Below are 14,896 nucleotides of genomic sequence, written 5' to 3' on the forward strand. Positions count from 1 at the left end.
GGTTATGTTATCTTTCCATCTTCTCCTTGCTGGCAGTGACAATGCAGATGAACTGTTCTTAGCACAAAGCCTTTAGAAAGGGCCACCACTGAACATGCCGGAGCCCTAAGACTGCAGCACTGTGATTTTCTAAAAGAGACACCAAAACTGTGCTGCCGAAGCCAAACTTCTTTAAGCCTGAATCAGATTAAGAGTCAGGTTCCCACACTCCTTAAATCCTTGGTTTTTAATGCAGGAAGCTCAATACACCAGAGTGGTGGGAGTGGGATTCTTAAAGAAGAACCAGAAGAAAAGGACTAAGCAATTTCCATGGGTTAACACAGCAGTAGCCTACCTTCAGCTAGTTGTCCATTAGGGATTTCTTTAATGGTACTGAGGTCTCTGCTGCTCCCCAAGAAAAAGAAATGTCACAGTTGTATCCAGTGTTTTCCCCTTGAATGAGTGCATGCTCAAAGAAATTTTTAACTCTGTGAATCATCATGGACACAGTGGAACAACTATGGCATGAAATGCACTGATTTTCTTAGCGCAGCAACAAGTTACCTCTGGAGTCATAGGAAAAGGAGGAAGGATGTGGCCTGTGTGGATTATAAGGGAGGGTGGCATTTTAAATGGGAAAGAGTTTCAAGGTTCTTTTCTCTCAGCAAAGGGAATATGCCTGATGTCACCTTGGGTATCAAGAAAGATGTAAGAAGAAATTATTCCATTACATATTGATGAGAATGATGCTGGTGTTGCTTGTATCTACTAGCATTCCTTAAATGCCATATTTCTGGTCTTCATACGAGAAACAGCTTGGGACCTGAGTCTCTTCCATTTTCCAGCTTGTTTCCTCTACAGACTACTGTTCCTGTATAATACATGCTCTACAGAAGAAACTCAGTTCTCAGAGGCTTCAGAAGAGGATTAGATGAGTTTACAACCACCCTGTACACAATAAGAATATTTTAAACCTTATTTGATTATTTATTGTTTACAGAGGGAGCAGGCATAGAGGCTACAACCAGTCATATGCATATGTGGGCATACTGGTGCATACAGAGTAAAGGGGTTGTAACATGCAGGGACATGAGAGCACAGGGGTTTTTGTGCTAAGACAGGCTCAGAAAGAGGTGAATATGAAGATGGGTACTTAGCCATGTCCAAGGTCAGGTCAGGGACTGGTTTACACTTGGAAGTGGTTGTGTGGGATGAGGTAGAGAAAGGCAGTAGAGAAACTCAAAAATGAGGAAGTGGAGCTGGAGGTACTGGGGGGATGGAAATGGAAGAGTACATATCAGTTCTCCCTGAAGCTGAATTTGTTTAACCTGAAAAGAGAGGCCAAGAGAGGACTTAGGTCCCACTAATGGGGAGCTGCAAGGGAGACAGAGCAAGGCTGTTCTTGGAGGTATAAGGCAAAGAAGACAAAAGGCACATACTATAGTAAGGGCAATTCCACTTGGTTATAAAGGACCAAAAAAGACACAGTGAGATAGGAAAATACTGAAACAGAGACCCAGAGAGGCTGCGGGATTTTCATCCTTGGAGGTCTTCAAAAGCAGCTGGATAAGGCCCCACAACCTCCTCTACCACTGGAGTTGCCCTTGATTTAAGCAGATGGCAGGAAGAGTGACCTCCAGAGGTCCCTTCCAACCTAAATCCTGCTACCATTCTGAGTCTAGGATCACCTCCACTCCAGGTCAGCTTGTGTCTCCTGATACTGTTGTCCTGTCTCCTACTGACACCACTCTGAACAGGCACTGGTAGAGACCAGAGGAGGTAGGTCCACCCTACCTCCTGGGTGGACAGTTCACCTCCATTCACTAAAGAGAACAGAGGCAATTGAAGTGAATATACCCTGGAACAATTGGAGCCTTACTCCCTCAGACATGATCTATCTGAGAGCCAACCCCTGAGCCTTCTGCTCTCCACAAGGACAAAACCAGGCTAATACTTCAGTGTGTGAGCAGTTTCTTGTAAGACTATGCTTGGTTGTTCCTTCGTTACAGACAGGACCTGAACTCACCGACCCTGACCACAAAGGATACAGCTCAGTTGATAAGAACAAATTTAATCCCTTCTTTGGTTTTCATCCTGAAGGAATAGTAATAAAAGCAGCTCTCTGGGTTAGTTCTTGGTCACAGCATAACAAGTAAATGATTCCTAGTCAGGTGCCAGCCACATGGAAGAGAGGAGGCTGCTACTCTCAGATGGACTGAAGGTAACACAGGTGACGCTCAGGAAAGTGTCAGACTACATGAGATGAACATCACTATCAAAAGCAGACCTAGATCATAAGTGTATGCGACTAAACCAACATGAGTTCAGCAGTACTGAAGGTGTAGTCTTCTTATGCCCTAAACACACCAAACTGTGTGTCCTCAGTGCTCACTCTTTGTCCTCGTCTTTAACGTCTAACAGAGAAAAAAAAAAAGACTGTTCAGCACCAGCAGAACAAAACATTATAGGTGGGGGAGAAAGTCACACTTGGATCCAACTGGCTAGTTCCTTGCCAATTCAATCACACTGTTGTGTGGGATCCAGTTTATTTCCATAAAGCACCGAGGGCTGAGTCCCACGCTGGTGGAAGGTCAGTCACACTGAGGGAACGATTTGGTCAGTAGGAGTCCCTCAGGTACAGCTAATTGTCCACTGCAAAAGCTTCAATAGTGAGACAGTAATAGTCACTTTTGCACCTCGAGTGTACAGCCATTCGGGTACGTTTAGTCCCACTGATGTCAACAGCACCTTAATCACCTGCACGAGGCTGTGAGACACTTCAAACATCTCTCTATGACAACACATCTCTTATCTCAGGAAAACAAACCTCGCTCGCTGCAACGCACTACCTGTGGCACCGCGCGCAGTAGCCAGCGCTGCGTAACTGTGCATCATATCCTGAGATAATGATTTGTGACAGTGTTTGCAGTCATGTCATTCCTGTGAGAACACTAACACTGCCTTCCACGTAAACCCAGAGTATAAATAGCGACAGCAGGGATGTTGTTCCACACCAGTGCTGGACCAGCAGCATGGGATAAAAACAACACTGATGTCTTGCATGGCAGAGACATCCCGAGGCACAGCAGGTCAGGTCCTGCTCTCAGGCATCTCAGCAGCGGAGGCTCTCCTGTAACTTTGCACTGAGCACTTTGGGAAGAACCACAGTAGATGAACACAGTGACCTGACTGCAAAGAGGCCAATGTTTCGGAATACAAAAAGCCAGAAGGGGTGGGTATAAGCAGCAGGGTAGCAAGGTCAGGCATCAACTGGGATCCCGATGTTGAAAGGTGAAATCAATAGATTGCTAAAGAAAAAAGAGAGTGAAGGCAAGCTAGAAGAGGGGCAATGGCAGGAGCAACAAAACCAGAGCAGAAGGAGAAAGTGAGCAGAGCAGCACAAAATGGAGGGAATGGGCAGGAACAAACTGCAGTGAAGACCAGACAGATCATGAAGTCCAGCAGTTATGAGGAGGGTACTCATGTCTCAGTCCCAGCATGGTGATGTGAGAGGGGAGAGACGAGCTTCTTTGCACCTCAACTCGGTGATTCCGTAAAGCTTGTGTTAGCCAGACCACACTGTCCTACTAGAGGGTCCAGCCCCAAGCACCATAAAGAAAGAGGCTCAAAACACAGCAGAGAGAACCCCACTAAGAACCTGACCCTGATCCTTCTAGACCCAGACTAAAGCAAGGACTCCAGGGGCGTTTCTTCAGGCTCAGCAATGCCACTGACTGCAGACCCATGCTCTTCCTGTAGGAACTCTCACACTGTGAGACGCTCCCATCTTCCCCAGCCACGTCAGTGCCTTAGCTTCTTGACCTCAGCAATTCCACTATGGTGATTTGCTTGCCCCCTGTACCCATGCGGAGAAGTTCCTTTCTCTTAACTGCTCTGTGCACTGAAGAAGGAAGGATTTACCTGGTATCACTGAGAAAGCGCAAGGCAGAGCTCACAGTCTAATTCCTTCCTCATGCCCCCCTCACTGGCCAAGGAAGCTCCATCTGAATAAGCCCATCCCAGGTGTCCCTGGATATTTGTCAGGTTTTTTCAGGACCTATCTGTGGAAATGCAGAACTCATGTCAGTGCCCTAAAGCCAGCGAGGACTTCATGGACTGTATTTGATGGTGGTATCTCCAGTTCACACATAACCCTCTCCTCTTGGATTAGAGAGAAAAAAAGACACAGATCCTGAGGAGACAGGGAGAAGCAAAGTTAAACCAGAGAGGAGTATCTGGTGTAAGAAGTGAGCTTGCATTTGGCTCTAATGAGCTCTGAGACACATCAGGTACTGTGATGGGGGGGACTAGAGTGCAGCCAGAACATCCACCTGCAGAGGTTGAAGGGACCTTGTAGCCAAAGAGAACATGACATTGCAGGGGCTGTGAAGGACCAACTCACCAACCCAGCCACCAGAGTCAACCTGCTGTGCTAATTACCAAAGAGGTAACAGCTCTCAGGTCCTTCACCACATCTTTTCTGAAAGCAGTGTCCTGTTTTCCCAATATCCATGGATTTTCAACACTAATTGATAGTGTGGGCCCAGGTATCCCTTCTAGTGTGTGCAACAGGAGCTTTGGTGACAGCTCCAACACGTGTGGCCTGTGGGAAGTAAGAGTAGAGATGTCTGCAGATGCTGGACAGGAAAAGGTGATGGGAAGAGCTGACCACTTCCTCCAGTGCAGGTTGTACGTGTGCAAAGCTTCACTCTATTGCCCTCTGAAAATCTCTCCTTCTGAAAACCTCTCTTGGAGACCTCATGGGGTGTCAGAAAACAGTATTGCCTGTTCCAAGCCCCCGTGAATCTGGGGAAGAATGACCAAATGGATCTGGCAGAGCACAATAAAACCAGCAGTGTCTGGCTGAGCTGAATGCCTGCTAAAAGCATAGCTGTGATGGAGTTTGTGGCAGAACTCCAAAGGACTTCAGCACAGCCAGAACTTCACTACGAGTCCTTAAAATAAGAGTGAGGTTAAAGACTCCCCTATGCTCTCCTGCTAACCCAGTAGAAAGAGGCGATTTGTCCAGCTCACAGGGAAGGGTCTCCCCAAGGGAGAGGGATTCCCATCACCAGCAAGTGGCACAGAGCACGGCCGTGCATTATTCCTGGCTTGGGTTGGTGCCCGTCCCCAGAGCTGCCGCACACCTTGTCCAGCTTCAAGTGCTGACCACACAGAGCCACGTGCTGCCCTTGACCTGTGCTATGCTATGAGATAGGCTCCCACACTGCAGCTCCTGCTAGCTGAATGCTTCTTTCCATGTCGCTCCCCCATGTCAGCTGTGAAGCAGCAGAGGGGAAGGCAAGTGCGCACTGCCTCTCATCAGCTCTCCATCCCTGCTGCCTCCTTGGCATCACCCCTAGGGCATGTGTCTGGCCACACTCTCTGATTTCACTACCAGAGGGATGGGCTTTAATTGATTACACAAACACCTCTGCAAACTGATCCATGGAGGGAAACACGGGGATGGGGATGCTGCTGCCAGCAAACCCCTGTGGGAAGCAGCCTCCTTCACGTGGAAGCAGCTCTGCCAAAGTAGATGATGCTTCAGAAAGTGCAGGCACTCAGCAGTGTGCTAGACATGCACCAGCCCCAGGTCAGCAACAGGGAAAAGAGGTCTCTGCATCTGCCACAAACAAAAGGAGCTGGTACTTCAGAGCAGGGTGTGTGGGGAGGAACACTAGGAATGGTTTTTCACCTGAGCTCACATGTGCCCCATCACTGGAGACATTCAAGGCCAGGCTGGACGTGGTTCTGGGTTCTGATCTAGCGGAAGGTGTCCCTGTCCACTGCAGGGGAGTTGGACTTGATGAGTTTTGAAGGTCCCTTCCAACCCAAATTGTTCTGTGATTCTGTGTGGTGGGTACCTACATATGTGTGTATATGAATAGGTGAATGCATCCATGGAGTTAAGAAGTCAAAAAGGCTAAACATTAAGATGCTGTGCACCTGCACCCAGCAGAAGTGAGGATAAATTCTTTCTTAAAAATAAAGCCAGATGTCTTCTGAAACAATCTTTCTGCCAAATACAAGGCATATTTGTGAAGCTCCTGGAATTTACACCAGCTTTAATGATAATTTTCAATGCAAACTTACTTAGGGATGTACAAAGGACCATATCATTGCTCCAGATGATAACAGAATGAGGCTGGCAGTTTTCCTGACTCACTCATCTTGGTGAACTCAAAACTAAAGCATAGGTGACATAATTACACTACAGATACACACCCAGCATATGAATGCATGTATGTGAAAGTACATTTCACCTGAAATAGTAGTATAGGAATCACACTGATAAATCAATGAGAAAAGAACCCTCGCTGTGAGCTCATCATCTCTCCTGTCTCTATAACGTGAGGTGAAATCAGCAACTGGAAAGTAAAGATATCGCCTTAGGTAAAGGTTCTGGAGGCTATATATCAAGTAGTAAATATCAGCAGTGCTTAGACTGCACATCTCACACAAGTACTTTCCACATTTAATGCTAATATACAAATTGAGTATGTTTCCTACTATTGCTGTGATGCGAGCAAGGAATTTACTGCAGTCACTAAACTCACAGGTTTAAACAGGTAATACCCATTCCTTTGAACAGTTACACAGCAGGTCCAAGGAGAAATACATGGTTATGTAAAGATTTTATAATTAAAAAGTTAAGATAAATCTCAGAGTTGACATTTCATAGAATCCCAGCCTGGTTTAGGTTGGAAAGGACCTTAAAGCTCCTCCAGCTCCAACCCCTGCCACGGGCAGGGACCCCTTCCACTAGAGCAGCTTGCTCCAAGCCCCTGTGTCCAACCTGCCCTTGAACACTGCCAGGGATGGGGCAGCCACAGCTTCTCTGGGCACCCTGTGCCAGCGCCTCAGCACCCTCACAGGGAAGAGCTTCTGCCTAAGAGCTCATCTCAGTCTCCCCTCTGGCAGGTTAAAGCCATTCCCCTTGGCCTGTCACTGTAGTTTTTCTGCAGAGAGCTGTTACAGTGAGCAGAAAGCAGCCAGGGCAGCGAGGGTCAAGGTGGCACAAGAAGCCACCCACTACCCCCAGCACCACTGAGGGCACAGAGCAAAGACCCGCTGCCATGCTGGGCATGGGTCCTCCAGGCATCCACCTTCCACCCTCCCAGTTTCGGCCCCGTTACCAACCTGGCTCACGGTCTGAGGTTCCAGAGAGCAAAAGGGACACTGTAGAAGAGATGCACCCAGTAAAGAAAGCACGGGTGCTGTGGGGAGTGGGGAGCAGTGTTCCTGTATGGAAAAGGAGCTAAGCACTGGTCGTGCTCATAGAAACAAAATTAAAACCAGCGGGTCTTCATAGGTTTTCCACAGGCATGAAAATCTGCAGGAATGATGCTGAGAGCTCAGCCAGTACAAAAAAAAACAGTGTTTTACTGTTAGTGTTTGTGCTTGATATCTGCATGCACAAAGCCAGTGACATGGTCTGGGTGGGGCGTCCCTGCCCATGGAAGGGGGTTGAAACTGGATGAGCTTTAAGGTCCTTTCCAACCCAAACCATAGTATGATTCTATGATTAACAGCACTCAGTGGATACACAGCGCTTTGAGAAACGCCGCTGTGCACACAGAAGAAGTTTTGTGCACAGGGTATCTGGTTTTGCACAAAACCCTACGTTGTAAACACAGTTAAGGGACTTTAAACTTACTGAAGAAAACTGTTCTTCCTCAAAGAGCCCTTCCATTGAAACAAATGGAGGCTGGGGCAAGAGCTAAAATACAGCAAGATATTTATTGTGAAAGAATTTCATGCTTATCTTCCTGGGTAATGAGACATTTGAGACTTTCATGCGCTACAGTGCACGCAGATCTAAGGAAATACAGATTGCCCATGTGAGTAGGGGCAAAGGCAAGCAAAGAAGCACCATGATCTCATTTTCCTGATAAGGTTCAGATCTTCTTATGTAAAGCAGAAGTTTTAAAAGGCGTCTGATCTCCAAGGGCACACAGATCAACTGTTAGTTAAGGATATGAGAGATTACAAAACTAAAAGAAATAGATGTTCAGAGCTAGGCTGGATTCCCTTGACACCTTGTGATGGAGGGTTGCTAATAGAAAACGTTAATTAGAAAGCAGAAAAATAGCAAATAGATGGGAATTGGAGACACTGAACTGATTTGGTGAAGGCAAGATAGTTCTGAGGGTAGACTCTTCCTGGTTCAAAAAGAAAGAAGACTCGGAAGCAGCCAGTGGAAGTCTGTAGCCACTGTGCTGTTACCAAACACAGCCTCTTTATAACATATATTCAGAGAGACAGCACAGCAAAAAGACCCCAAAAAAACAGTTACCAAACTGCAAAGTGTGCCAAGAGCTTCAGACTGAAGCTTCTCCAGTACATCCTGCTGGGATTTGGTGAGCTCCAGCAATTCAGTGGCAAGAGGACAAGATTCAGGTCTTCTCCCTGCACGGGAGTTACCCCAACTACAGCAAGGTGCAGAACTGGCTCGAAACAGAAGAACTAGTCATGAGGTACTTCTCTGAGGCCACAAGATTGTGCCTTTTTCTGTTTTACATTAAGCAAGCCTGACACGTGCTTGTGGACCTACATTCTGTGCCTGCGAGAGGAACAGGGCACATCAGAGATGAGTCTCGGAAGCCATCAGGAATACGGAATCCAAAGCAGGGCAAAGAGCAGATAGAAGGCACATGAGTGTGTCAGATGAATGAGACAGAGTGGAATACAATAAGAAGCAAGAGCAAAAACACAACGAGAAGGGGAAAGAAAGAAGTGTCAGCACCCAAGAAAGAAAATTGTCTAAGGCCAGGTTGGAGCTCACAGCCCCTCTCCTTGCCCTTGGGACATGTGAAGTGTGAAGTTTGTCTGGCTCAAGCACCACACAGCAGCACAGAGCAGAACTGGTGACCACAGTCTGGAAGCCACAGAGCCCAGGGGCCGTGGTGAGGGGCAGCTTCAAGGAAGAGAAAACCTCCCGTGTTTTCAGTTAGCATCATGCAGCAGCAGCCTTCCTGCATCTGTGGACAGACAGATCCATTGCCTCTGATTCCTGTTGAAATTCAGAGCTGCAAAGGAAAAATGGCAAATGGATTGATTTAACTGTGGTCTCTACATAGGAAAAGAAAGTTAATGTATAAACCAGTCACTGCTATTATTCACAGCGCAGAGGATGCAAAGGCAGAGACCAAAGTAAAGAGTAGCACAAATACCTTTCTTCTTTGTAACAACAAAGATGCCCTAAGGAGCAGGGTGATGTGACGCCCTCTGAGCAGTAGGTGTTTGTTTCCCTTCTCCCTTTCAAAAGCCAAAACACTCAACAGCCACACTCCGTGCAAGGACAGATACAGAAGATGGCCTTTTAGCAGATACAAAAGCTAGTTTGCTAAGGAAAAAAAAAAAATCACAGCTCTGCTTCGAAGCAGCTACAGAACAGCTGAGCTTCCCCCAGTGCCATCACCACCACTGCCTCCCTCCAGCTCCCAGGCAGCGAGGAGCCGAGAACATTTCAAATCCTAGCTGCAAACTATGAGCAGTTCCCAATCTGATCATTCCTAACTCAGCAGAGAGCACAACGGTGACTGGTGCTGAGGGCTAAACACGGGTCAGAGAGCGATACTACCAGCAGGGAATTATTTATGTGCTGTAGCGTGGGGATTTAGGGTCATGGCCATGGGAAGAGAATATTCTGGGTCACCCTTCCTTGTTACAGAAAAACATACTCAGCGTTGAAAACAAACAGCACGTTCACCGTCAAAGCTTTCCTAACGCTTTCCCATACTGAAAGTAAAGCAAAGACTTCAGTGCTCGAGAAAAGAAAAAGCTCTGACAAACTGACAAAACCAAACCCTCGTCACAAATGCAGTCAGAGAGCATCAGCAGGCAAAGCGTTGCTGGGTATAGCTTTCAGAAATCAGCCCCAGTTTCTACATGGAGCCCGGCATGTGTTAGCTCTGACAGCGTAACTCCAAAGCAAGATCCAGACAAGAGGTATTCATACGTGGTCAGGCTGGAAGATCCTGTAACCATCAAAAAAAAATCAGCCAAGTTTAAAGCATTACAAGTGCTTCTCTAAAATATGAATATTTTAGCTCCTGTTTTTCAAAGTACTTCCAATAGCTGCTCTTAGAAAGGAACTTAAGGATCAGTTACTGTCACTGCTCAGCCCAGAATCACAGCAGTGCTTCTGCTTTAAAGGGACGTGGTTGTGCCTGAAAACAAGCCCAGCTTTTCAGCTCGGCAATGCACACGCATATCTCCATGCACAGACATCCTTCCACTTCACATGAGAGTACCAGTTCTCCTGTGAATTTGCAAACCCTCCTTTCCATCAAAGGACATCAAATGAGCCCTGCCTCCATCAAAACCTTCTTTCTGAGTTAATAAGGGTCTTCTGTAAAAGCTGGATGAGAACTTAGCAGAGAAATAAGATCTACACAGAGTACTGCTAACCAATCATTCATGATGAAATAAAACTGGAAGTGTGATCTTGCTTATGGGGAAGAGCAGGGAAGCCTTGCTTCATCTTCCCTGGGTGTGGGATACTGTTCACTGTGGACATTTTCTAGCCCACTGCAATGATTTCTGCTTATACTTGTCGTTCTCCTCATCCCAGGGGTTTTGCTGGGATGCACACTGAGATTTAATGCACTTGCCATCACCACAGTGAATTATTCCGGGTGTTACACTTAACTCCAAGTGACACAATCTCAGACACAAATACCTGCCTACATTCTGATTCTCTCCTTCCCTGTTACTCAGCAGCAGTTCTCAGACAAAGATAAACCTCTCCTCATATTTGCATTCTGCTTCAGGCACTGAGAGCATTTTACCTCTGACTGATGCAGCCCCTGTCTGCTGGAGATGCCCTTCATAATATTTAAACCGTCGTGCGATGTTGATCAAGTTCAGGTAACACAGCTCTGAAAGGTATAATCTTTTACCAGCTACCATATCATAGAAGTCAATCAACTCCTTATAATGCTCTGAAAGCCAAGCTTTCCAAGCACTCAATCTGCCATTCATACTTCTACACACAGGTGAATCATTTTACCAGATCTTATCTAAATAAAGAACAGCGAGCATCAAAGAAATTAAAACATCAGGAATAATTCAGACGAGTCTGGCAACACCGTCTCTGCTTTTACAGGGTGTCGGATCCAACCCTGGAGCCAGAGGAGAAGCAACATACGGGCACCCAAATCAGATTTCCAAATTCAGTGTGAAGAGAAGGCACAGAAAAAGTTGCCTTGAAGCCAGAAGAGCTCAGTGGTTGGGAGACTGAGCCCCTGGTTATGAAAACACTTAAAATAACATGTTTTCTAAGGTACTTTCGGGACTCCTGACTGCACAGACACAAGGGACCTGAAAGATATTAGAGATTTTTAACACCATGAAGTTATTTTCTCTCAAAGTCAGAGCAGGTTTGCGATTGAAAACACGGCCCAGACCCTCAGCAAGCATAAACCTGCATTACTTATTGTCCCCATTGAACGCACAGTAACTCACATCAGCCAGCACCATTTACAAAGCGAGGAGTCTAAAACACATCTTCCCAAAGACATAAAATCTGCATCGCTTGTCTCCTTTTCTTTGTAAAAAGCTACAGTTTCTCCCATGAGACACTGTTGGCTGTGACTGAAGTTCAGCCTTAAAAACATGGTCAATGATTTTAATGGTTTTGATTAAAATTTCTTCCTTACTTCCTTTATGAATCATTATCTGTTAGAGATGAGGGCTCACCCCACTCACGCTCACAAACTGCTCTTATACAGAAGCGCCTCACTAATTTTTATGTTCAAACACAGGAACCTCCCGGATTCGTAGCACGCACAAAGTACATCAAACACTAAATAGGAACTGAGAGAATACATGCATGTGTCCAACAGGAGAACTGTTACAGAAGCCTGAGCTTCTGCTTTTAAACAGGATTTTCCCTGACACATTCAGAGTGTTCTCTCTTGTCACAGCAATGTGTAAAACTGGAGAAAAGGATGCCAAAGCACTTCCTGAGCAGCCGGCCAGAGCAGACAGACCACTAGCTCAAGTTATCCCCATTTAGAGGCGAAAAGAAAGAAAGAGAAGGAACACTCCCGGCTGCCAGGGCTTCCCTGAACTCCCCTTGCAAAGGCCAGAAGCAGCAACTGCCTTCGCACTCTCTGAACTTCTCCCCTGAGCCGGGCCAGGCATGGCAGGACCCATGGTGCTCAGGGGGTCTCTGCTCTCCGGGGGACAAGGGGGGGACCCATGGGCAATAGGAGAGCTGGGGAGGACCAGGGGGAAGTAGGGGACTCAGGGGGTGATGGGGTCTAAGAAGCGATGGGGGGGCTGGTTGGTGATGGGAGGGATCAAGGGGCGATGGGGGAGGCGGGGGGGTCAATGAGAGGATCGGGGAGGGGAGAGCGGGGCAGTGCGGAGCTGTCCGCAGCCGCGGTGCTGAACGGGGCTCCCAGCCCGGGGCCGGGAGAGGGCACAGGACGGGTCCCCCCCAACAGGGACAGGGGAGGGGATGAGGATGGGGGTGCGGGGTCGGGGTGTCCCTGGGCACTGCCGAGGAGGAACCCCCGGGTAGATGGTGAAAAGGCGAAAAGCTGCGGGTGGTGCAGAGAGAGAAGGCTGGGACAGCACTCACAAAGGAGAAACCCCTCTGTGAGCAGTTCACGGGGAGACCCCTCGAAGCGTGAGCGAGTGGAAGCTCTTCTGGACCGGCAGCACGAAAGGGAAGCCCTTGGGCAGCCGCTGGATAGGGGAAACACTCGGGAGGGTGGCGCGAGGGGGAAACGCGTGGTCAAGACAGTGCAGAGGAAGAAGACTTGATCAGGCAGCACTCGGGGGACCCCCTGGACAGGTCGTACAGGGGGAGAACCTTCAGAGAGTGAGCAAAAGCAGGACCCTGGGGCAGCCTGTGGAATTCTCAGAGGGGTCACACCACAGGGAAACTCTTGGACAGGCTGCACACAAGGGGAAGCCCTTAGGTGGGTGGTTGAAAGGAGGACCCCCTGGATGGGTTGCACGACAGGGAAGCCTTTGGACAGACAGTGCAAAGGGGAAACACTTGGAGAGGCAGCATAAAGGAGGAACCTGGGGAAAGGAGGGTGCCCCTAGAAGGAAGGGGCGCCGGGAGCAGGGGGAGGGTCGCACCTGTGTATGTTCATCTCTCGGGGTGGACGCCGTGCCTTGTCGTAGGCCACCTTGGCGAAGACGCCGGCGATGAGCACGAAGGCGATGGCCCCGCACGAGATGTAGACGGTGGCGTTGGTGCTGTCCTTGTCCGGGTCGTATTTGTTGGCGTCCCCATCGGCGCCGTCGCTGCCGTCGGCAGGCAGCACGCCGCTGGCGGTGGTGGGGTGGGCCCACTCGGGGCTCTTGTAGTTGCGGCACAGGCTCTGGTCGAGCTTCTCGGCGCGCTTGTTGCAGCAGAAGCGGTAGAAGCAGGTGCCGCAGCAGTAGCGGAAGCCCGTGAGGCTGTTGTTGCACTCGAACTCCTTGTCCCACTGCCCGCTCACGTCGTAGTACCCCCAGCACGTCTCGTACGCCGGGGCCGAGCCCCCGCCGCCTCCCCCGCCGCCGGAGGGCGTCCTGCCGCTCCCCGCGCCCTTGCCGCGGCCGGGCAGCGCCGTCGGGGCCGCAGCCCCGGGACCCGCCAGTGTCTGGTTCAGCAGCTCCTTGCCCGGCTTCGGGGTCCGCCGCGGCGCCGCCGCCCCCTGGGTCCGGTTGCCCTTGGCGCGGGGGGGCCCGGCCGCCTGCGCGGCCAGCAGCAGGGCCAGGAGCTGCAGGGACAGCAGCAGGAGCAGCGGCAGCAGCAGGTGCCGCGGCCCCATGGCGGGGCGAGGCGGGCGGGCGGCGCGGGGCTCAGCGGCCGCGGCGCTGCCCCATGGAGCTGGTGGCTGTTGAGGGGGTGCGGCAGGGAGGGTGCCGGTTGTGGGGTAAGGAGGGGAAGGGGGGGGGGGGGGGGGGTTGTCCCGCTGCTCCTCAGCGGCGGCTGCCCGGCGCCGGGCGCTTCATGCCGGCGGCGCGGGGCTGGAGGCGGCGGGGTCCCGGTACCCGGTGAGCGGCTGCTCCGGAGAGGGGCTGCGAGAGACGGGGAGAGGGTGAGAACGCGGCGCGCTCCGGCACCCCCGGCCCGGCCCGGCCCCGCCCGCACTCGGCCTTACCACGCCGGAGCGGGACTGCGGCGGGGCCGGCGGGCTCCGCGCGCCTGGCGGGGGCCGGGCACCGGCGGCTCGAGGAAGCTCCGCCCACCGCCGGAGGGACCGCCCCCGACAGCACCGGGACCGCGGCGGCGCGCGGAGGGACCGCGGGCACCGGCACCGCCCGCTGCGATGGGGCCGGGGGAGAGAGAGGGAGGGGCCCGCAGGGGAAGGGGCCTTATAGGGGGAGAGTGGGAAGGGTCCCATAGGGGTGCAGGGGAAGGGGCCTTATAGGGGGAGAGTGGGAAGGGTCCCATAGGGGTGCAGGGGAAGGGGCCTTATAGGGGGAGAGTGGGAAGGGTCCCATAGGGGTGCAGGGGAAGGGGCCTTATAGGGGGAGAGTGGGAAGGGTCCCATAGGGGCGCAGGGGAAGGGGCCTTGCAGGGGGGAGAGTGGGAAGGGTCCTATAGGGGTGCAGGGGAAGGGGCCTTGCAGGGGGGAGAGTGGGAAGGGTCCTATAGGGCCGCAGGGGAAGGGTCCTTGCAGGGGGGAGAGTGGGAAGGGTCCTATAGGGCCGCAGGGGAAGGGCCCTTATAGGGGGGAGAGTGGGAAGGGTCCTATAGGGGCGCAGGGGAAGGGTCCTTGCAGGAGAAGGGGCCCTAAAGCGATGAGTGTGGGAAGGGCCCTTGCAGGGGAAGAGTCCCTGTGGGGTGCATAGGTGAAGGGTCCTTGCAGGGGTGAGAGTGGGCAGGGTGCCTATAGACCCATGCAGGGGACATGCTCCCTGCTTGTGGGACCAAGGTGCAGCGTGTGGAGTTATGGTC

The 14,896-nt window shown here is 50.7% G+C and overlaps 1 protein-coding gene across 3 annotated transcripts in view; it reads right to left on the reverse strand.

Annotated features, from left to right (window-relative positions):
• Positions 1–14,141, reverse strand: part of SHISA6 (shisa family member 6) — a 229,391-nt gene extending 215,250 nt beyond the window's left edge. For all 3 annotated transcript variants that reach the window (XM_061461939.1, XM_061461938.1, XM_061461937.1), the window contains exon 1: positions 13,084–14,141. In XM_061461939.1, the coding sequence (XP_061317923.1) occupies positions 13,084–13,763 (680 nt within the window). In that variant the 5' untranslated portion in view covers positions 13,764–14,141. The remainder of the gene's footprint in view (positions 1–13,083) is intronic.
• Between the last annotated feature and the right edge of the window lie 755 nt (positions 14,142–14,896).

This window comes from Pezoporus flaviventris, unplaced genomic scaffold (genome assembly GCF_033815535.1).
Source record: "Pezoporus flaviventris isolate CSIRO_AGI_PZ_B2104156 unplaced genomic scaffold, CSIRO_AGI_Pfla_v1 ptg000034l, whole genome shotgun sequence".
In the NCBI taxonomy this organism is placed as follows: Eukaryota; Metazoa; Chordata; class Aves; order Psittaciformes; family Psittacidae; genus Pezoporus; species Pezoporus flaviventris.